The following is a 22458-nucleotide window of genomic DNA, read 5'->3' as shown; positions in this document are numbered from 1 at the left end:
CATTGTAAAATTCCTCTTTATTACAAAGTACAGAATATATAAATGCACTTGAGACAATTATAGAGTTTTCAGTTTAGAGTTTGTTGGATTCTGGAAGTTGTTGCTATTGGTATATGTTAATTAATTATGTATAATAAAAAATGATGTGTAAATGGCCATAAAGAGTTTTTATAGATTCCCATTTCAAATCAAGTTTTTTTTTGACAGGACAAAAAGAAAGTAACCCTACCTGGTCTTTATTTCCTTATTTGCATTAGACTTGTCAGAGCATAGCAACACCCTCAACTGTTTTCACATAGTAAAGCTAAATGATACATGTTTCTTTTATTTGAACACACTAGTTCAGTTCATAGTGTCCCTTTAACGTATTGTAGGCAGCAAAATGTACAAGGCAGATTAACATATTACAAGCCAAGTGAGTGCTGGGTATTTACACATAGATTTGTAAGATTATATATTATTGCTAAATCCAGAATACACATGTAGCCTCTGCAACAGCAAGAAAGCATTAAACAGGTTCCTGTTTTAATCTACAGTAGCTTCTAAGGAATAGTTCAGTACAGCAGGGTGTAGCTGTACTGGAATGAAGGTAAAAGCACTTGTACCTTATTATTTTCCTTCATTAAAACTCTATGGTTACCTAATCCGAGTAAATTACAAAAAGAAGGAAAAATACTTTGCAATAAGAAAAAGTACAAAGCAGATTCATCTATTGACAACCTGCTAATAGTATAAGGCTGTTATGCCTGAGGACAAAAAAAACACTTCAGTTTTGCATTTCTACTGTTGCAATTCACTATTTATGAACATACAGTAGAGCTGTTTGCATCCGCAAATGAAAGCAGTGTCATAAATCCTACTGTATGTATATAAGAGCCCTTGTCAGTTTACTGTAAATGCCTAATCCTAATAACTGAAAGCTTGGAAATGAAGAGCATAATAAAGCACACCCTCTCATCAGTAGCCCCAGTGCTAAATCCAGTAGTAGCCCAAGAACAAAAGTGATCACTCAGGACCTGATTGTCAGCTTTCATGCAATACCATTTGTAACTTACAGAATGGTATACACAGTACCAGAATGTATCAGAATAATTCTTCATAAATCCAAACCACGTAAACACATAACCTGTATACTAAATTAGCCATGTGCAATACATATGCAATTATGTAAAACTCCTTTTTCCCCATCTAAATCAATTACATAATTTTGTCAAAATGTGATGGTTTGAGAGGTTGAACTTCAGCAAAAGTCCATCATAATGCATTGTTTTCAGCATGGACAACTGGGTATGGAGATCATTGGAACACATACTAAAAATCCTTTGTGTGTGTTAAATGGGATTCTTAATGCTATTCTCTAAGGTAGTCTACTTAAAGTGCTTTAAAATATACTAGTGTTACCAAGTTCCACTGACAGGTTTCTTCACTTTTTCATATGTACAGTATAACATCCTGTGAGTGCTTCTGATCTTTTTAAGGAGCTTTTAACTTTAACAGGGGTGAGGAAAGGAGACTCTGTTCTATTTGTCCTGTATCATTTTATCTTAATTTACAATAAAAACATTTAAAGCACCAGGATGGATCTTGAACCTAAGCTTACTTAAACTTAAGTTATAAACTTAAAAAATGATCAACTTCCAATAGAACTTTTTGGTTCTATCAGTGCTTAGAGTTCAATGTGAACTTGATTCTCTTAATAAAAGAGCCCAAGAGAGTTTGATGGCTTGTGAGACTTGAACCTAGATTAAATCAGTGTGCAAACCACAATCCCAGTACTTGGTGGGGAATTTCCGTTACAAAAAACAAAAAGAAACAAAAACCATCTTGCAAAAAAGACGCCATAATACTGTGGATCAAAATTAAGATTTAACCCAAGCCTTAAACTGAATGGAGAGCCGTAAGGATTCTGGAAAGGTTTAGTAAATTTTATATAGATAGAATTGCAAGTTGTGCTTTTGTACTTACACAGGTCACAACAGCAGCTATTCAACCTATTTAATTTCTAGAGACCCTGGGAGAGGTGAACCATACATGCATGTACACCAAAGACATGCCTCACCAAAATGCCTATTTTTTAGTGCCGTAATCCTGGAATGTGAACAACAGAGCTTCTTCACCAGCCAGACGACGGACTCGGATGCAGGTTTCACTGCCAGGCTTATGGAGGAGTGAGAAACAATGCCGATCCCATTGTGGACTCCACAGCTCCCAGGCCTGGCAGTGCACACACTGCGAGCTCCTTGCAAACAGCCCTGGAGCTGACCTGCACATGTCAGGACATGGGACGGGCTCTCCTTTTCACTCCTCAGCTCTCGCTTCCAGTTTACAGGGGACATGTGACGAGGTCATCTCTCGGGTTGATGAAGCTAGTGTTAGCCAAAGTGGGTAACGTTTTCCCCCAGTTTCAGATTAGAACACTTGTGAAAACTATAAAGCAGCAGATAATACAGTAATGATGTCATGTTAAGGTATTTGCAAGATTTAGTATTAAAGCAGATGTTTTTTCCAGAAAGAAAACAAGGGGTTATAAAAACAAGTGTGAATAAAGCTTTTTGTTTTCCAGTGTATAACATTTGGCACAATTTGTTTAAGGTTTGTGATGTTTTTCTTCCCGAAACTGCAAAGATAATATCTGAACAATGTAAAAAACACCTGCTGTGACGACTTACGGACATTAACATGCTATTATGCGAGTCTCGTCTATGCGTGACTTCTTTTAACATGCATAGTCCTCCCCTCTGCTCTTTTCACATTTGTGTTTTATTCAGCACTGGACAGGACTCCAAAGCAGGAACAGCTATCAGTAACATCAGGATCTGGGGCACTGATGAGAGCAGACAGAATGAACATAAAGCACAAGAGAGAAAAAAGTCTAGAACACAAATATCAAAATACCTCTAATACACTGGATGGGAAAATCACAGTACAAGATGAACAAAAAAAGATGCTAATTGGTGAAACAGCATGGTCTGTTATCGTGGGCTTTATTTGAGATTGCATTTATAATAAGGCAAGAGCTACTGTACGTATTCAAATGATACTCTATATGATTCTTCAGGTCTTTAGCAGTACATTGTAAAATGCATGTAAGGATTGTTTTCAGATGCTTTCACTCTTTTCTGTTGGGATTATCACCCAATAAACAACCACTTCAGGGATCCTCCCCATGCATCTGCACCCTGACCTTCACAAGGATTCAGAAAGATTTTTCAGCATACTGTCTTCATTGTCACGTTCGAAAATACCATTCCATCTCCAAGCTATCAAAAGTCATAAAGTGTGCAAAGGCAATACTCCAGCAGTAGACAGCATCTGATGTCCTTTGTATTCTTACAGCACACCATTCACTCAAGAGATGGAACAGATAGCTGCATGATAGTATGATATACATCTTCCAAAGCAGTTATCTTGAAAATGCACTTTTTCTCCTCCGTCACCAAATTATGTCCTTCTTTAAAGTAGAAAAGGGTAAACAATTCCCTCTCAATGTACCCTTGCAGCTTACATACAAAATGCCCTACATGCAAGGCATTCTTGTCAGAAATATTTGAAAAATATTGAAACAACATTATCTAATGGAATAATTTAACTGAGCAGTGTGAGAGGACACCGTGTGCATTGAACACCATCAAATAACATACCAAAAACTTGTAAAGTTTATTTCTACTGTGGCCAACCAAATTTGAGTCTTTGGTCTATTCAGCATCCACCAACACCCTCAACCCAAAGACGTGTTTTTTAGCTGGTACATAAAAAAATATCTATTCTGCCTTGAATATTTTTCAGTTTTATTTGTAGCTTTGAGAAAATAAAAATGTACCTCATAAGCACTGAAAACTTTGACACTCTGGCCCCCTTTCCCCTTCCCCCGACAACAGGGAGACAATATCTGTGAAATAACACAGTTTGCATTCGAGCAGCAACACTGCTTGTGTAAGAGCATTCGGCAACAATTTTTCAGGCTGTGTAATATAATATACAAGCCGGGTATAAGATAAGTTGAACTGCCTGTGATTACAGCAAGCCAAACCCTTCATTTGCAGTCTTGGAAATCTCAGCAATTTTATCTTGGCATCAGTTTCAAAATCACGTGGTAAAACCCCAAGGTTTCGGCATGGGTTCAAACCACATTGATTCCTCCTGTTGCTGAAGTCCTTTTGCTGCAGTATGAGGAGCTGCTGAGGTTCGCTGGATTGCCGTTCATGTAGGATGTTTTCAGCTCCATCTGACAGGCTGCAATAGCTGCGTTCAGTTCCACTTGTGCTCGGTGGACGACATAAAACATCAAGCCTATGCTGATCATTATCTGTTTGCAGAGGAAAGAAAATAAAACAGTTTTATACTGACTGTACAAAGTCCTGGGAATGAAAGAACAGGCTGTATTTCAGATAATGGTTTCATATGAAATAAATATGACAGAATAGGTCAAAGAACATATTACGTGGCGATTAAAAACACCTCCCAGTAGCACAAAACTAACATTCACTTACATTTGGGTGGTTAGATCTCTTTATTTCCCTATTCTTGTACTGCTCACACTAAATACATTCACAAAACACTACGCAAACTTATGCAGCATCTGTTTAAGGACTCCAAGGGCTGCATCCTTTTGATGTTGAGGAAGAAGGGAATACTGGTCGTGACACCTAGAGAGTGTAATACCAAATTCTTAGAGACAGGGAATTCCATTACTTCGATCTAAAATAGCTTAAGCTTAAGTCTTAATAAACAACACAAGGGTTGCAAGCATCCAAGTATGAAGTCTAAGACTCCTCATTCTGATTTTACTTCTGATAAGACAATCTTGTCTTAAAATCACGTCAGTAATGCCACCTAGTTCAATATTGTGCTGAGACTGATAACTGTGAACCCATTCCTAATACACAGGACAGCATTCAGCATTAACATGTGCACTGCTTTTCAATAAACCCAGTCCAAATTTGCAATCAATATTGTTTATTTAGCCCTCCACCGACAGCAGAACCAATATTTTGTCAATTACCTCATTTTACAAATGCCCTTTCATTCAACAGAAACAACTCTAGTAATAAGACGAGTTAAAAAAATTGTTCAATCTGTACTGTTTTCTCGAAACTACTCCCGGTTATTTTAAAAATATGTTTTAAAGCAAAACATTAGAAGACTAGTGGTTTCCTTCTTGCAAATGAGTTTATTGAAGGAAAACAGCAGTGAAGAGACAGGAATAAAACTCCCACCAGCTAACAGAAAGTTTGCCAGTAGAGCAGACATGATTCAGTGCAATCACCAAGGATGGTGAGAAAAAATACTGTTGTATTCTTCCAAAATGTATACAATAAAATACTAGGACTATGCTCTATGACATATCAAATAAAGAATAACAGATAATATACATGCAGTGATAATAAATAATAATACTCTAATACTGCATGAATCAATAAGAAAAAAAATGTCCTTCCATTTGTTTATGTCTATATTTTGGAGAAGCAAACAACATATTCATTGTCAAATTCACACACTGCAATATTTCTAGTCTTTGGAACAGTTCCACATTTCTCAATGGATAACATTTTATGGTTCCTCTTACCACTTTTAGTGTGTGTATTTGAAAGACACTTCAGAACTTTAGTGAACACAACCACAGCACAGTCAATAGCAGAAATGTATAGTAACACAGCTTGTCCTGGGTGAATATTTAACAAATGATTTTATCTCAGGTTGTTACTGTTTGGTTGATGCCTTAATCGAAACTGACTTGCGTTTATTAAAGTTAATGTATCAGCATTGTACTAATTTACACCCAATGATGTAATACTGTAGATAGCACAAAACCTCGATTATGGTTTATCGTATTCAACTGCTGGATTCCTGACCCTGAAACCATAAACTAAGGTCCATGTTTTTTCACAGGTAAAGCTTTTGCAACCAGTGTTTTGCAAAACATGTTGGGCATGTTTCCACTTCATTCACATAAACTGGTTTCAGCAGAAACATTAACACTGGTTACACACGCCCAAATGGCATTTCACTCCCATAATGACATATGTCTGAGAGACATGAGAAAAATGAAGAGCAGACATACCTGCAGACTGAAAACCAAATACCCGCTGACGCTCTGCTCTGCAATGACATCTTCCATTGTCCGCAGTGTGGTCCCCAAGTAGGAGTTTAACAGCTGGGTGGGGAGCAGTCCCACCGAAGATGCCACAAGGTAGTTTGGCAAGGACACGTCTGTGATCTGTGTGACAGAGCAGCACACACGTGTAAGGCATGTACAGTGACCCACAAGACTTACAACTTCAATCCCAAATGAGATCTTTGGCAAAGCAGGTAATTCACACATTACCACAAGCCTTTTATGAGGGAACAAAAAGGTAAAGTATTTAGGAATTTGGACTGAGCTTCACTGAAGTCTCGGCTGCTGTAGTTCTTTACTGTACAAACTGGCTGACTACTGTGTTGCACACAGAGGCCTGTTTGTAGTTCCCCAGTGTCTTCACTGCTGAACCGGGGACTGCCCTGTTTGAGAACTGGTAGAGATTTTGTCCTGAAGAAAAAACTATTTTTACTGTAGTTAGCTCCAATCACATTACACAGAAAGCCTCTCGTGTTTTTATTAGATACTGTTTTAATTCTGTTGAAGAGACCGTTCTCATTTTAAAGCCCTTTTTTCCTCAGAAGCACAGTTTTCCCACCCAAGACTGGCAGTTTTGCTGCAGTGAGAGAACAAGCACCAAGCTTAGCAAGGAGAGCTTTGTTTTCTTTACTTTATTAAAGAAAACAAAGACAACTAAAGAGTTTCTTCCTCCACAATGGACAAATGAATCCTATAATACAGTTATAATTCTATTATTAAAAATTATTCTCAAATTAAAATTAAAAGTTTCAATTAAAAAAATAATTCTGATGTAATTGTACCATAAATTCAACAGTTTTATCAGAAACAAACTCATTCTCTATTATTAACAGGTGAGAACTAAAGGCAGCTGTACTACAGATAATGCCCTTGTGTAGAAATGACCCTGGCCATTATTCTGAATTTTAAACACACCTGTTGCACATGACATGACAAATAACTGCTGTACGTGACATTTCAGGCAACATTATCAGGAACAGTCTTTTGTGGGAGTTACTCATAAACACCCATTCATGGTAATAACAAATTGTGTCCAGACCTATACTCAAAGTGACCTATACTCACTTCTTTAGAATTCTCCAGAAATGGCCTTTTTGTCACAACTCCTTTACCCAACTCAACTGCGCTATGATTTCTCACATCTGTACACTTGCTACAGTTCACAGTTCTGTCTACTGGGACATTTTTTCAGCTGCTTTTAAAACTGCCCTTGTGAAACCCTCACTCAATAAATCTAACTTTAATTTCTAAGTAACGCAAAAAACTATTTCACACCTTCCATTTACAGCTCATGTTCTTGAAAGAATAGTATTTAAATGGTGGTGGCCAGCTTTGTGGAGATAAAATCCAGTTGTACAAGTTTACCTTACATCATCCTTGTGTTAAGACTTGGAAGATGTGAGCCCTGATCAATATAATCAGTTCACTGGTTGAATTTAATGAGAAATGCCAATGTGTAAGGGGTACTCAAATTGCATATGTAGTTGTTTTAGATTTAAGTTGTAATTTTCTTACCATCTTACCATCTTCATCTTAAGATAATTTTAGAGGGTCTTTTAGGAACTTTTTCTGAGCTGGTTTGCATCAAATTTAACAAACCGAAAAGTTTCAGAAATGGACAGATAGACATGTGGTGTTCCTGAAGGATCCACTGTGGACCCTTGATTATTTTCTCAACATTAAGTTCTTCCACTTGTCAAAATCATTCATAAATATGGCACAAACCCTCAACTCTGTGGATTCTATACAAAATTCTATTTCTAGTTGTAAAGTGGATGCATATTTACAGTAAAGCATATTTTACAGTTACATTAAAATAAGACTGAATGTAAAAATACTCAGCACTGAATAGAATGACATATTTAATAAGACACATGGCGAGACTACAACTTGAACTGGTCCATCATACGCGCATGCACACACAGGAAAGATTTAGAGGCACCAAGCTCTTCTGCAAGCATGTTGGTAGAAGACAGAAATAAACTAGAGCATGTGGCATAAACCCACACAAACCAGGCAAAATATGCAAACTCCATAATTATATGATGGGGAAAGTGCTCACTGCCAGAACTGAACCCAGGGCAAAAAAGCTGCAAGGAAGCAAAATCAGCCACAAACCCACAATCCACCCACATTATAGCATTAACTTTAAAACTTGTTTACTTGTATTTAAAGCACTGAATAGTCTGGCAGCTGATTATTTAGTGGAAAAGCTCATTTTAAAACAAACACTATGATCTGCTGATGCTTGCTAGTGCTGTGCTCCAATGGTGAATATCAGAAGGAAGGGAACATCTTCTTGTTACAACTTCCCAGAGGGTGAGAAATTCCGCCCCTTCCATCAGAGATTCACCCGCAATCGGAATTGTTATGTTTGTTGTAATTGTTTATGCTTTTGTAAATATTATGGACATATTTCTTTTTATTCTAATCGATATTATATACAATGCTTTGAGCTGGTTCAGCATGACAGGCAACATAAAAATGAGAGATTCTAAAGTTGTATAATTTTGACATCAGAGCCAAGTGTGAAACCTTAATCAGTAATCAGTAATTAAACAGTGTGCCAAAGATCACTTTAACAAGACTCGGCAGACTGAGCTCCCCTGAGCTAGTGACATTAACAGACTTTGCCAAGACTACTCTGTTGTACAAAACAGATACTCAAAGTTCATCATGCAAGTCCAGTATTATATATTGTTTTTATATTATATAAAAGGAATATAATGCAAAGAAAAGCCAGAAAGCAAAAAAAAACCCTGTTTGATTCATTCCACTACATGTTTATGACTGAGTCACCGTTAACTTGATGGCTTATACAGAGAAGCCAAAATTTACTAAAAAGTTTTTGTATGTAAAGTACACTGAAATAAAAAAAAACATTCTCCGTTTACTGAAGTGTTGTGTTCAACATTTGTGATGCTGTACCAAAGACAGTTCTTCTGTCCTTCATCACAGATTACTTTAGGGGGAAAGAGCTTCATTTACATTCAGAGGCAGTACAGGCAACTCCAGCTTTCAAAATGTACGTTTATGATGAAAACAAGTACAACTTAGCCTTCTCTTCCTTTGACAGACACTGATGAAACTCTAAAATATACATTTTTGAAGCTTTGAAGCAGGATTTTCTAATTAAATGCGTGTTAAAGGAAGTCAAAACTATTCTTAAACAATGATGAGTTGAGTTCAATTTCTGTCAAGGTATAGTTCAAAAAGCTCTTCCCAAAACACACAGAGGAGTGCTGGTTAACTGTGGTTTTATGTGAGGTTTAGGGGTACCAATGGAGAAAAAATAACTAGAAATACATTGGGCCTCTGAGGACAAAAACAATTTTGATTAGATTTATTAAGAATCTGTAATGCATATCCAAAACATCAGCTTCATTTAATTTGAAGATGAGAGATCATACAGTATTTATAGTTTCATATTTTAACTATTTTTAAAGCTAAAATATTTAAAGGTTGTAGCTTTAGGTGTAGTAATGTACACATTAGTATAAAAAATATAAGTAACATATGTAACTTATTTTCTGTAAATCAGTGCATTTTGTCATGTTGAAATGCCTTTTTGTTATTTATTAACTTCGAAAAACACAGTGGAACATTATTTTTTTAAAGACGAATGTCCACGTGGATTACATTGTACAGACAATGAGCTGTCACACTGGATTAGAATTTGAGAAAAAGGAGTGCCAATCAGATAATTCTGCAAAGCTAATTTTCTCTTGCTGGAAAAATGCTTATTCCAGCATTCATTGATTATTTGACTCTGAAATGCAAAACATCATCAGAACAAAGAATGAAAAATGATTGCATTATGAGGGAAAAAATACAGTTCTGATATTGGTTTGCAAATAAACTCGGTGCACGGGCAGAAGTTCATCCAATGTGTCAAATCCAATTTCTGTATTTTTCAAAATATTTACAAATACAGTAGTTGCTTGTAGGACTAAACAAAGGATAAGTGTTTTTTTAGATGTCCCCTTTAAAATGGGTCTAAATAATGCAATAAATGGTTCAGGATATTCTTGCAGCCAAAAAAAAATATTATCAAAAGAAATCAGACTAATGTTTATTTTAGTGCATGCCATGCCTTCAGATTTTTAAATCATCCTTTTGACTTTAGTGGTAAGGCTCTTTTACCTTCCATGATCAAGGACTAAACTACCAGGTTAATTACAGTTTAGGCTTAAAACCTCATGATAATTAGTGATAAGACATAAGAACATACATACTTATGCAAAGCCTTTAAAACATTTGGATTATAAATATTTTTTTCCAATGGATGCAATGAGTTAACTTCTCAACTCTTAAAACCTGTAAAGAATCCACATGCAATCAATTGCTCCTGTATCTTGATTTCACCCAGTTCAAAACCTGGAGATCACTGCTGCCAAGAACCAACTATGCTGTCTTTGCAGTACAAGGTTTTGAATTACTCCTTTAATGCAGTGATTTCTGCTGTAGCATACATTACCCAGAAAGCTGAGATGCCAGTTATGTAAAGACAAATGTACTTTGTAAAATCAGATTAAAGTTAATACCTAATAAAACCATAAAAGATGTATAGAAAATAAAAAACTCACAGTCAACTCAAACAACATATGCCCTTAGTGAAACTGCAGGTATGAAAACTGAAGCCATAACCTGATATCGCATTGAAATGAAACATACAGCTCCTTAAGGAAAAATAAATCGCCCTTATCAGGCTGGTTGACATAGGATGCATTTTGTAACGAAGAGAACAATCTCTGAACAAACATGTCTAAAAAACCTAACACAAATTAATTCCTCACAACACCGTAACCTGGAGACAGTAACATTTCCAGACTGAGCCAAACGTCCATTACTAACAATATACAGTAAATATGACTATATGGAAAGTACTGTTTTTAAGACTCGGATAATTACATTTCCCATTTCTACCATTTTTCTACCATTAACAATCTGTCTTAATTACTGACTTTATGGGTGCTATGTCTTAAATAAAGCTCTGTAAGAGCCTTTTCTCTATCCATTACTTTTTAGTTTATTCAAACAGCCACTTTCCAGAGAGAAATCTCTGTGAAACAGAGATTTAATTACTTGCCGTCTTGGCATTTTAGCAAATTCATAATTTCTTCAATTTTCTTCTGCCTAAATCAGTATTTCTAAATGAAGAAGACCAGAATGGTCCCTCCAATCAGCCAAACCATCAAGCCACACACATTAATAACCTGTAAGTTCTACAGCAGTATACAGGAGGTTCAGTGCGGACTGGACATCACCATCAGTACCCTCAATGACATCAACACAAGCCTGCAGATGCTCAGAAGTTGTTGGCTCTGAACGATTAATCCCACTGTTACTACCAATGGCGCACAACCTATTGAGCACCACCACATGGGGAGTTTGATCACACAGATGTGACCCTGACATAAAAGGGTAAAACTTGAATCATAGAGCACAACCTCCATTTGGAGTAGCACTTTTATCATTTGAGCCACTTAAGGTTTTAACAATAAATTAGTTTAGCTGAATAGGAGTATAAAATAAATTTACACTGACTGTAAAAATATGCCGGGACTATTGACTCAGACGCTTAATTCAGTTTGCACTTGCTATTTATATAGCACTGGTCATGCCACCTTTGGCTTCAGCTGATGTGCTGTATCCTGCCCGACTTCTTAACCTCTCAAAACAGTAAGAAGATAGAGGTCCCACTAATCCACTCAAAAAATACATGAAAATAAGTTTGCAGTAATACACATTATGTAATCCCACAGGAAATCATCCAAAACATTGGATGAAAATTGTTAGTAAACGAGTTTAGCTACTAAGGACAGCTTCTCACGTTCTGCATATAATTTCATGGTGGATATGAAAAAGAAATGGACTGTGGTGCCTGGATTTAGTTTTTTCAGCACCTTTCCTGCCAGTGATACACACCACTGCAGCACTGTGGATATGAGGTTCTTGCACACAGAAAACCCAAGCCCGACAACAGCATTACTCGCAAAAGCTTTCCCTCCTCGAGCTAAACTGCTTTGGCAGTACAAATCATTTACCTGCCCAAAAGGCTACATCTCATTAAGGCAAAAAGTACCCCTGAACTCCTCCTCCTCTTCTGCTAGGACGTGTGCCAGCATACATTACAAAATAATGAGACCTAGAAGCAATGTAATGCAGAAGGGAAACATAAGACTCAAGGTATCCATGGCTACTGGACACATGGCACGAGTCATTGTGTAGACTACATTATTATCTCTTACCTTCTGCTGTTTAAAACCAATAGCCTTGTGTTATCACACATGTATAGTATACTAATATAGAACATGCTGTAAAAATCCAGTCAAGGCCAGTGCAATTCTGGTCAGATTTACCTCTATGAAGTCTTAACTCGATCGACCTCACCTTTTACTAATTTCATCCATTATGCCAGACAAATATTGCATAAAGATACAGTCAGGAGCCTATTGGATTGGAAATCCAATGGATTTCATATGTATGTCATCTCTGCAATATAGCTTCTTGCAGTAGACATCGATGGGAACACATTTATTCACTAATTTTCACTTCTTAGATCGGATGTTTGACAAAAGAAATCATAAAACCATAGACATTTTAACAGTGAAATCTTCTCTCATGGGGAACTTTGTCTTCCTTTTACTCTGTCATTTCATTGTAAACTTAACAGATAAAACCTTTAGCCTCATAAGCAGGAGTGACCTGTGTTTAATTAATCAGACAGTACTGGGGGCTGAGAAAGCTCTTCTCTTATAGAATCAACACACAAAAGGTACTACAGCCTAAATGCCTCAGAGTAATGCTCCTTCACAGATTTTCATTTAATTTATTTTATAAAAGGATCCATTCAATTAACTCTGTAGTTCATGCAGAAGGACTTAAAAATAAGTTCTCAGGACTATGTTAATGCATGAGGAATACAACAAGAAGTTTTGCAGATCTGGTTGGTTTTCAGATGTACTGTAACATTCTCATTCTGTATTTTTGTCCAGGCAGACTGACAGGGTTCTGCTTCATTATCAGCATGCATGTGCGCTTATGTACATTATTTCAGCTGCTTGGCAAATCCTGTTTTTTTTGTTCATTTGTAAAAAAGAAAATGACATCCCCACTAGTCCCGCGCAGCCTGTTAAACTGGTTTGGTGCTTTTCTCAGTAGTGCCAAATGTGATTAGCGTTAGCTATGAGTGCCAGACTGCTCTGTCTTATGTTCAGAGCATGTGGTGAAACAGAATGGAATCAAACCCACGTTTATCATGCTAGACATCAGATTACCATTATCCTTTTGATAATATAATTATTAATATTATCATTGCATCAAAATCCTTAAGTATCATTGTGAATCACTGTAATGTGCAAATAATACAAAAAATAATCTGAATACAATTAAAACATATCTACAAAATGGTCAATAGCTCAAAGCATAATCTTTAAATAAACTTAAAAGGTTAGCTTAATTTACAGCTCAAGCAAATATTTCATATTTTAGAGCTATATTTAAGCAGAAATCCTCATATTTCAAGTGTACCCAATCCCCGGGTTGTGTAAGATTTCGGTTCCTCGAAACTTACTGTATGTCATTTGGAAGCGAACCCTGTTTAGCTGCTGCATGAACACATCTAGATAATGACCATCAAGCTACTGCATGGCCCTGGCTGTGCTGGCCATGAGGAAGAACAGGAGAGCAGGACTGCAGGCTCACCAAAGATTTACTGTCCTTTAAAGTGGAACTGCAGTCCCATTTCTCAGACTGATGATTAAATCTGGTAAAAATAAATCAATTGACCAATCTTGTGAAATTTGACAACTTTCAAAATAAGTGCAAAATCATGCACTTTGTGAAAGTATTGTACGGTTGACATATTGTCGCAGGCAGACGAGAAATCACTGGCCTCTCTATGGGCAAAAGAGAGAGTCTGTGCGAATTGTAATGTGAAACAGCCCTTCATGCTCACTAGTCGCTGTAAGCAAATAAGAAACATGGTCTCCTAACAACGATAATCCTTTTTTGTCTTTTTGAACTCAAACAATGCTACACTGTTTATCATTATCCTTTTCCAAGGGGTATTCAATTGGGTAATAAACATGGGCACTGATGCTGGGCCCATCGACAAGTTTCTCAACCAGATTCACTATGATGTACATTTAAATAAGCACAGGTTCTTCAGCAGACATTTCACCCCAGAAATGTTTGAACATGATCTGCAGGGTGAGTTATCAAGTAGTATTTGTTGGCAAAACCATCTCAAAGTCAATATGTTGAACCGAGTTCAACTGCACTCATTCAAATCAACTTCAGACGATAACTTCTAGCGGGACTTGCTGCACTTTCTTTTCGGAGTAATTTACCAGCAAAATAACCACCAATATAAATAACAGAGCACTAGAGCAAAACAAGAAAATGTATATGAGCGTATTTTAGTTGACTGGCAGGTTTCTCTTCTTCTGCAAAACTTAGATAAAGTATTTAAAACACGTCACCTTGTACAGCATGTGTCGGTTTCATGAAAATACTAAAAAAATCAAATTAAATAAAACGTTTATAATGCAATAGGGCCACATTCGCATCACTGTTGCCTCATTCTGAACCGCAGACAGTGACAGCGATATGGCGCTACGTATACCTGAAATCTCATCTCTCCTGTGATGTAAATTGGAAGTTATACATATTACTGTGCTGCGGTAGCTTCAAGGGGGTTTGAAATGCACTCATCATTGCCGATTCATTGTAACCCCGAAATGTAAAAACAGCATTGCAGTTCCCCTTTAATGGTTGACAGGCTTGTGTCCGGATCACCGAGGGGAGTAGAGGGCAAGAGAGAGAATGTGGCAGCAGCTCATAGCCCAATCCAGTTCAACCTTTGTATCCCTATGGGAAAATCTGTTATATGGCGGAAGAGCTACACAGCAACACAACAAAAAACAAACATCAGCAACAAAGAATACAGTACAATACTGCTAAGGGAGATAAGAGAGTTATTTTCCATTGTTTGAGAGGAGATTGCAGAGGGGAATAAAAGCTTTCCTGTGTCCTTTACCAGTATACCTAGGAACACAGAGGCAACTCCCAGATTACTCCATAATGCTCTTGACCTTCTTCAGAACACTGTTTGTAGAGGGCACTTACAGTAAGTCGATTTGATTTGCCACAGTGATTGTGCTATTTTGCTTTTTCCAAATTAACTGCAGTTGCCAAACCAACAAATAAGACAGCATGTTAAAACACTTTCAATAAATGATTCATGGAGAACTGTTAAAATAGTTTTGTCTACCTTAAAGTAGCTGGGTTTCCTGAGGAAAAAAAAAAGTTTCTGTTAACCTTTTCTAAATTGTGATTTCCTGGGTCCTTTAATAAGCTGACCAGGGCTGTTTCATCAGCAGATGCAATGAGATGCCTCTCTGTGTGTTCTTACAATGGTCAGTGTGCAATATGAAATGGACAAATGGGGGAAAGACACAGCCCTGTGGTGACCCAGTGGAAGTGTGGTGAATGTCAGATAACCATTTCCCCAATGTGACCTGCTGAGACCTGTCTGGTAAGACGTCTAGGTCCCACCTTATCAAGTAACTGTTTAATCTGAAGTTTCTTGATAGGTTCTGTGCTGCCAACAGTGGTTGTATTATATTGTAAGCAAAGCAAAAAAAAAAACCAATATGATTCTTACAAAAGTCTATGCTTCATCGAGATGCTGATACACTGCATTTAAAAATATGAGTATTGCATTGTCCACTCTTTTCTCTGTATGCAAACTGCAGGCTGTTGATAAGGTTCTGTGTGCTCTTGGTCAATGAGGTAGAGGAAGAAACCTTACCCTGTTCACATAAGTGGAAAGATACGAAATAACAATGAATGGAAAAAAAATGTTTTTTAAACCCTATAATTAAAATAATTCACCACCAGTATTGTAGCCAAGAGAACAGTGTGAATAAGAATCCCAATGTGCACATACATATGGCAAATAAACTCCACCTTCTCTCATACACTTAAAAAAGTGCATTTTAGCATTTTCCTACACTGTATACCATTTGCGCTTAATAGGCTCAATACACTGAAACGTTCACATCAGGTTAGGTTTATCAGCTTGAATTCAGTGTTCCTGCGTGGGACTGCTTTATTGATTTGAATGGTCGTTCGCAATGGAGCAATTTTTGTTGACATGTAACCGATGTAAAATATTTGTTTGACTACTTCAGGCAAGAGAGACACATGTGCAGACCCGCTACAGCAGTACGGTTAACCTCAAGGAATTATTGAAGTAAGTGGGGTTGGTATTGGCTTCCAACTTGTGTTATTACATCAAACTGTTCTTTTTATCGTTAACAGGCATGGCTGTTGAGCACAATCCATTTATTTTCCATTTTTGGAAAAATAATGGAACCCAAATATAGCGATTCCTTGCACTTTTTCTCCAGGGGGATTTTCTACGGGCTTCTGTGAAGCTGCCTCCCTCTGCAAACAGAACAATCAGTGAAACCCACCGCATCTGTCTGTGCTGGTGTCGTTTCCGAGATACAAGGTCACTCAGCCCCCCTCCCGCAAACAGCTCGGGTGAACTGAGCCCGTCTCATTCGTTTGGTGCTTTGTGACATTGAAAACAGCATTTGTGCTGCTTTCCTACCCAAGTAATAGCACCTTCTAGCCTTCACGGGCGATGTCTCCCAGCCTGCGAAGTTGCCCCTCCCCTACACGCAGCTCAAACAAGGCGAATTTCCAATATACATCATTTTTATTGTGAAATGTATGCCTATTTTATTGGTTTGTTACAGTGCACAATAATGTCTGAGTTTATGACCATTCAGTGCTTTGGTATTCCTCGAGGCAGTTTGAAGCCCATCTATATGGTTGGTTAAGGCCACACAGCTTGGTGGGCTGTGTCAGTCTGTCTTTGGGCTGGTATGCTCTTGTGGTATACATTCTAAACTGGCTGTGGTTAGGAAGGTGGTCTGTGGCTTAACAGTGAGTGCACTAATAGAGGAGTAGTCCAGGACAGTGACAGCACTGTCCACCACACACCTGCCCAGACCTGAACTGTAAGTGAACCCTCCCAGAGAGTCCCCTCTTAACCATGCCATTTACACTACGAACTCCTACCCATTTCTCTTAACCTCACCGTCGCGGCTGCGTTTCAAAACAAAGCAACAAAACAACATTGGAGGAAAGATGTGGTACAGACTGACTCTGCACATGTATGAGGGTTCCCCCGTGTGCTGCTGCAGTGCGCCAGTGCTTGCACTGAGGTCACCACAGACGTGCACATTTCCCTGGTACAGGAAGTGGCAGATGTCCCTATGGGGACTGTGGAAAATGTCTTTAACGTAATACAGGGAATACAGACTACAGGGACTCCCTATTTGTTTTTTTGGTGCCGTTGAAACCAGCATTTGTGTGTTTTTGGATTGCACAAATCTAAAACGAATGCAAATACTCAAATGAAAAGACTGTGCTTGCATCAAGGTTGTTCTGTTGTGGTGTTTTGTGCACCACTTACACGTGCATGTAGAAAAGTTACCACTATTCGGGTATTATAGAAAAAGTCAACTGCATTTTAAAACAAATCAGCAAAACAACATTGGAAGTGAAACCTCACAAATGTCGACTATTTCAATGGTTCTGAATGAAAGAACAAGTATTCCATTAGTCAAAACGTTGTCTGAAATTTTGGAAAGAATGTCTTCCACATGTTCCTTGAATTAGCAATTGTTTTTATAATATATTTGGGTAAATTAGTCATTTGTCAAAACATAGGTACTTGCATTATTTAAATTTCAATCATGGAATATCTGACCGCATTGCACAAATGTCACTTGTATTACAGTCCTCATCTCTCTCAGCTTGCAAATCACTGAATCCTGAAATGAAGTAAAATGATGAGGAATGAGGATACATTGCTGATCACAGAGCAGCTACATTTTGTCCTAGACATATAATATCCATCTTGAAACAAGGTGGTGCCAACCACTCCTTTGAAGCAGACATCATATGAAACAACCATGAAACACAAATACCTGTACATAATACCATACATATACATATTAAAAAAACTTGAGATTTCAATACCTGAATAATTCCACTGAAACAAAAATGTTAATATATTACAAAACACTATTTGATTTAAAAATCATACACCACCCCAAGCTGAAAGATGATATAATGGTGCAGTCATAATAAGAAGTAATAACTTAATATGAGTAAACAAAACAGTCTAATATCTCAGGAACTGAAAAAGCACAAACGCTACTTTCAACAGCATAAACATAGCACAGAAATATGTTAGGAGTCACTGTTTGTGGTGTTGCAGGGGGAGCAACTTCACAGAGCTTTTCCAAAGTGCCTTTAAAAAACAGAGGACTCACTGTTCTTCACCACTGAAGTGCAGGGTACCACACAGAAAGGTGAAGGCATTTTCCACTACATCGCCAATTCGGTAAAGAGGAAAATCTAAGCGAGAGAAATCAAACAAGCTTAATCTAATCAAGCTAGAATTATCTGATCTTTGATTATAATGACCCAGTCAGGAGCTCAGCCAATGCATGAAATTTCCATACTACATGCAAAAAATAGTATATCTGAATATAATCTAATCAAGCTAGAAATATCTTATGATCTTTGATAATGAGCTCAGCCAGAACATGAAACATGCATACTATGTGCAAAATTAATAAATTATAAAACAAACGAGTCATAGGGAATTAAAGTGTTTGCAGGAATTAATTTTGAATATCATTCTTCTATCAGAGAAAACACTGCAAACTAATTTAAACTAGTCTCCATAGGAAAAATATAATAACCGAGGTTATAGCAGGTGTTAAAATACTTCCAAGATACTAACACAAGCATGTTTTGGTTTAGCAAATATGAAAATGTTCTTGCAGGTTCATTCAAGTTCAAACAGCAAAAAGAAACATTCCTCTAGATTTTAAGATATTGGAGGAAAATGAACTAATGGTCTCCACTCCACTGTCATCTCTGGAATAGTCTGCAATTAAGCTACAAATAATTAACAGAAATTGTACCTCAGGGAGTGGAATTAACCTAAACAGGTTTCCCCCCCCCCCCCCACCCAGACATAGCTTATTAAGCACACCCCATACACCCCAGTTAAGGGTCTCCTAACTAATAACTGGTTCCTCAACAAAAGTGTCATACATTAGCTCTTGAGGCCTTGTGTTTTTGGTGAGCAATGATTCTAGCCATCTCACCCAAGATGAATGGAAATAATTCAAAATAAATCAGTGTATCAAAAGTATGGTAGAGGGTTAAACCATAAAAGAAAGAAAACACATTTAACGGTCTACTCTGTCATCATATTCTACATGCATAAGGTTGGTAACTTTTTTCTTAAGCGCACTGGGTGGGGAATTCACAAACTACTGTCGACAGTCAAAGCAGGAAAATAAACAAATAACAGACTAAGCAGAAAGCTTCATTAGTCAGCACTGGTCTCGCTCCTCCTGGGGGACCCTGTGTCAAGTTTCCGACCTATCAAACTACCAAACATTTTCTTTTGGCAAGTTGGGTTTCTCTACAAACACACGAGAAAGGGCAGATTCCCCAATGCAAGGAAATAACACTCTTAACACTCACTGCCTGACACTAAGACGACACAACAGCTCAACAAGTACAACTGTTGCCCAAAGGGATCAGGATTCAAGTCAATATAAGAATCCTTTAGGACCCTTTAAAGCCTTTAAAAAGTAGATAAGCCGCTACAGAAATTGGCGGGTTTAAACAAACCGCAGCGATAACAGTATTTTATAGCTATTTAATTCTGTGAGCCAGTTTGAGGAAAAGGGGTTTTAAAAATGTTAAGTACACGTAGTAACGGGTTTCAGCTGAGGGAAGTTACGCAAATGACTCGTAGGTGATCCTGCATTAGTCAGAGCTGCTGTGATAGTGGGATGACTTGTCGTCGGCGTTGATGTTCAAAGGTGGTCTTGGAAAAAGTACAACTTGCCAGAACCGTTAACCGTGTTTGCTTCATCATACTGTGGGGAGAAAAAAAAAGGTACACTCGCCTGCGCTCTGTGATGTTTACACGATCACTACAACTGCCTGCAGTAGTACCGAGCCGAGCCCAGATATGAAGCATTTCCCCTCTTTTTAAGGGGGGGCGGTGGTGTCCTCTTATCTGTCCTAAAGCAGTCTTTACTGTGTTACACACTAACACTGCCAACGACATCAGGACCTAGTAAAGATTAATGTTATCACAGAACACGCGTTATCACACCACTTACTGAAAACACCGCATTTTGGAGTCCAAAGGGTATCGGCGTGAGTCTTGCTAAGGCAACGATTTTAAGTCCACTCCCTCCTTCCACCACTCGGATGACCGCGCTCAGCTGGTCGTTGTTCTCGATCTTGGCCAAAACCCACTCGGTCAGGAGCTTCTTGCAGACCACATGGGCGACGAAAGTCCCTATCAAAACCCCGACTATCACCAGCCCCATGCCCAGGACGAAGCCGTACAGGTAGCCCGCGGCCACGTTGAGCAGGATGTAGCCCCAGCCGCAGGGGAAAGAGACCATGACCAGCCCGATGATGAACAGCAGTGCCCCGACCAGGCTGTCCAAGCCCTCCAGCCAAACAAGCAAGTCCTTGAGGTACTGGCGCACCAGGGCCAGCGAGGAAAAGCACACAACTGCCAGAATGAAGGCCAGCAGGGCGCTCTTGCAGCAGAAAGTCGTGAGGCAGCACGGGTTTCTGAACTCCCCGAAAAAATAGACCCCGGCTTCACCGCCGCCGTCGCCCTGCGAGTCCACGTCCGGCTTCGCACCCGCGCCTCTCTCGTCGTACCCGCTGCAGATCAAAATCTCCATCTTCTCGCAGTCCATCGCATCGGGGGCAGACCTCTGCAGCCAGCGGTTGACGAAGAGCTGGCTTTTGCCGGCCGTGTGTTTCAGACCTTTTACGAAAACCTGCACAGCTGTCAGCGCCAGACTCCACATCTTGGACGACCGTCGCCTCGCCTGGAGACGCCGGGGCAGCCCCTGACTCCCGGGGACCTGTTCAAATAAATGCTCCACCACAACAGACCGTCCACTGCGTCTCTGGCACCCCCCTTTTCGTTACGTTAACTTCATGCGGTCGTTGCTTTTACACGGGCATTACTGTGTATGACAGATCTTAAGACATACCAAAAACTGTTAAAAAAAAACAACAAAATGTCCTAAGACCATAACTGGTGCACAACAAATCTTTATTAATTACATCGCGGAAGGCGATCATCAGCTACAGGCTAACCGATTATTAATACATTAATCCGCTCCTTTTGTTTCCTTTACTGGACGATTTCCTTCTCGGGGAGACACGAATCGGGAATTATTCCAATCCAGGGACTCGCGCTTCACATCTTCGTGCTGTTTCTCTGATGTGCAAACCTCCATAGTCTCCCTTTCTGTCGCAACCCGACGCACTAAAGAGAGCGGCCAGGACCATTGAGACGAACGGAATATTTCAAGTGCAAGAAGATGGGATTTTGAAAATAAAAATCCTGAGGATGTGGCAAATCACTGTCGAGAGCTCTTCCAAGTTTATGAGTGCCGTAGACCGCTCCAGCTCCTCGTCACACGTCACTTCTTTGCAACCTCGTTCCCATTTACTTCATATCACTTATTCACGTCAGAATCGCCCTCGGGTTGCGGCAGTTTTCTCCTGCTTGTAAAAAAAAATAAAAATTAATGAGCACAAAAGTTGTGATGCTCTGCTCCCTACCTACAGTACCACCAGTGTCAGCTATTCAGAGCTGATGTTTCTTTTCCCAGAATCCCAAGTAACCCTCCACGTGACCCCTATTTTGCCGTTTTTTTTTAAAAAAAAAGGGACTCATCTCACGTGACAGCAGAGCGGAGGCTCGCGAGTCCCGCCCGCGAGACTTCAGCCACTGAAGATGGCCGTGTTCCGTCGACGGGAGATGTAGTTGCGTGGCGAAAGACGTCGGCAGTCGTCCTGAAAGTAAGGAAGGCATATATTCTGATAACCATGGGAATGCAAACGAAAATAATATAATAGTATTTATAACTATTTAAGAAAAATATTTGTTCTTAGAGTGGTCAGACTTCAATAGAATGAATATTTATGTTGCATACTTTGTGTTTGAGAATGCAGTGTACAGTAGAGGCTCTGTGAACTTTGCTCCTCTCCTTTATATGTTGCTACGGTAAGCAGGAAATACCCCCAGCCGCAGGGGAAATATACCCCGATGCTGAACATCAGTGCCCTGACCAGGCTGTTTTACTCATACCCTGTCCAGTCAGTGATAGTCAATATTCACACCTGTGACTTTCAGTCACATATCCAGGTACCCAGTACACAGAGCCCGAATGGTCAGAACAGCTTCA

At 38.8% G+C, this 22458-nt stretch overlaps 1 protein-coding gene across 1 annotated transcript; it reads right to left on the bottom strand.

The window, feature by feature from the left end:
• On the bottom strand, positions 1–21900 carry tmem64 (transmembrane protein 64). The gene is made up of 3 exons (XM_088929783.1): positions 20356–21900; positions 6062–6217; positions 1–4306 (listed from the first exon to the last, which is right to left on the bottom strand). The coding sequence occupies exons 1-3, from the start codon at positions 21064–21066 to the stop codon at positions 4121–4123; spliced, it is 1053 nt and encodes a 350-aa protein (XP_088785909.1). The 5' UTR covers positions 21067–21900; the 3' UTR covers positions 1–4120.
• Between the last annotated feature and the right edge of the window lie 558 nt (positions 21901–22458).

Source organism: Atractosteus spatula, chromosome 12, assembly GCF_055471065.1.
Source record: "Atractosteus spatula isolate fAtrSpa1 chromosome 12, fAtrSpa1.hap1, whole genome shotgun sequence".
In the NCBI taxonomy this organism is placed as follows: Eukaryota; Metazoa; Chordata; class Actinopteri; order Semionotiformes; family Lepisosteidae; genus Atractosteus; species Atractosteus spatula.
Note: the sequence above shows the minus strand (reverse complement) of the source record. Positions and strands in the feature narration are given on the sequence as shown.

Coding starts and splice junctions, on each gene's coding strand:
- tmem64 (XM_088929783.1), bottom strand. CDS start 21,066: ATGTGGAGTCTGGCGCTGACAGCTGTGCAGGTTTTCGTAAAAGGTCTG. Junction 6,218..20,355: donor TCCAAAATGCGGTGTTTTCA/GTAAGTGGTGTG, acceptor TCTGTCACACAG/ATCACAGACGTGTCCTTGCC. Junction 4,307..6,061: donor ATTTGGTTTTCAGTCTGCAG/GTATGTCTGCTC, acceptor CTCTGCAAACAG/ATAATGATCAGCATAGGCTT.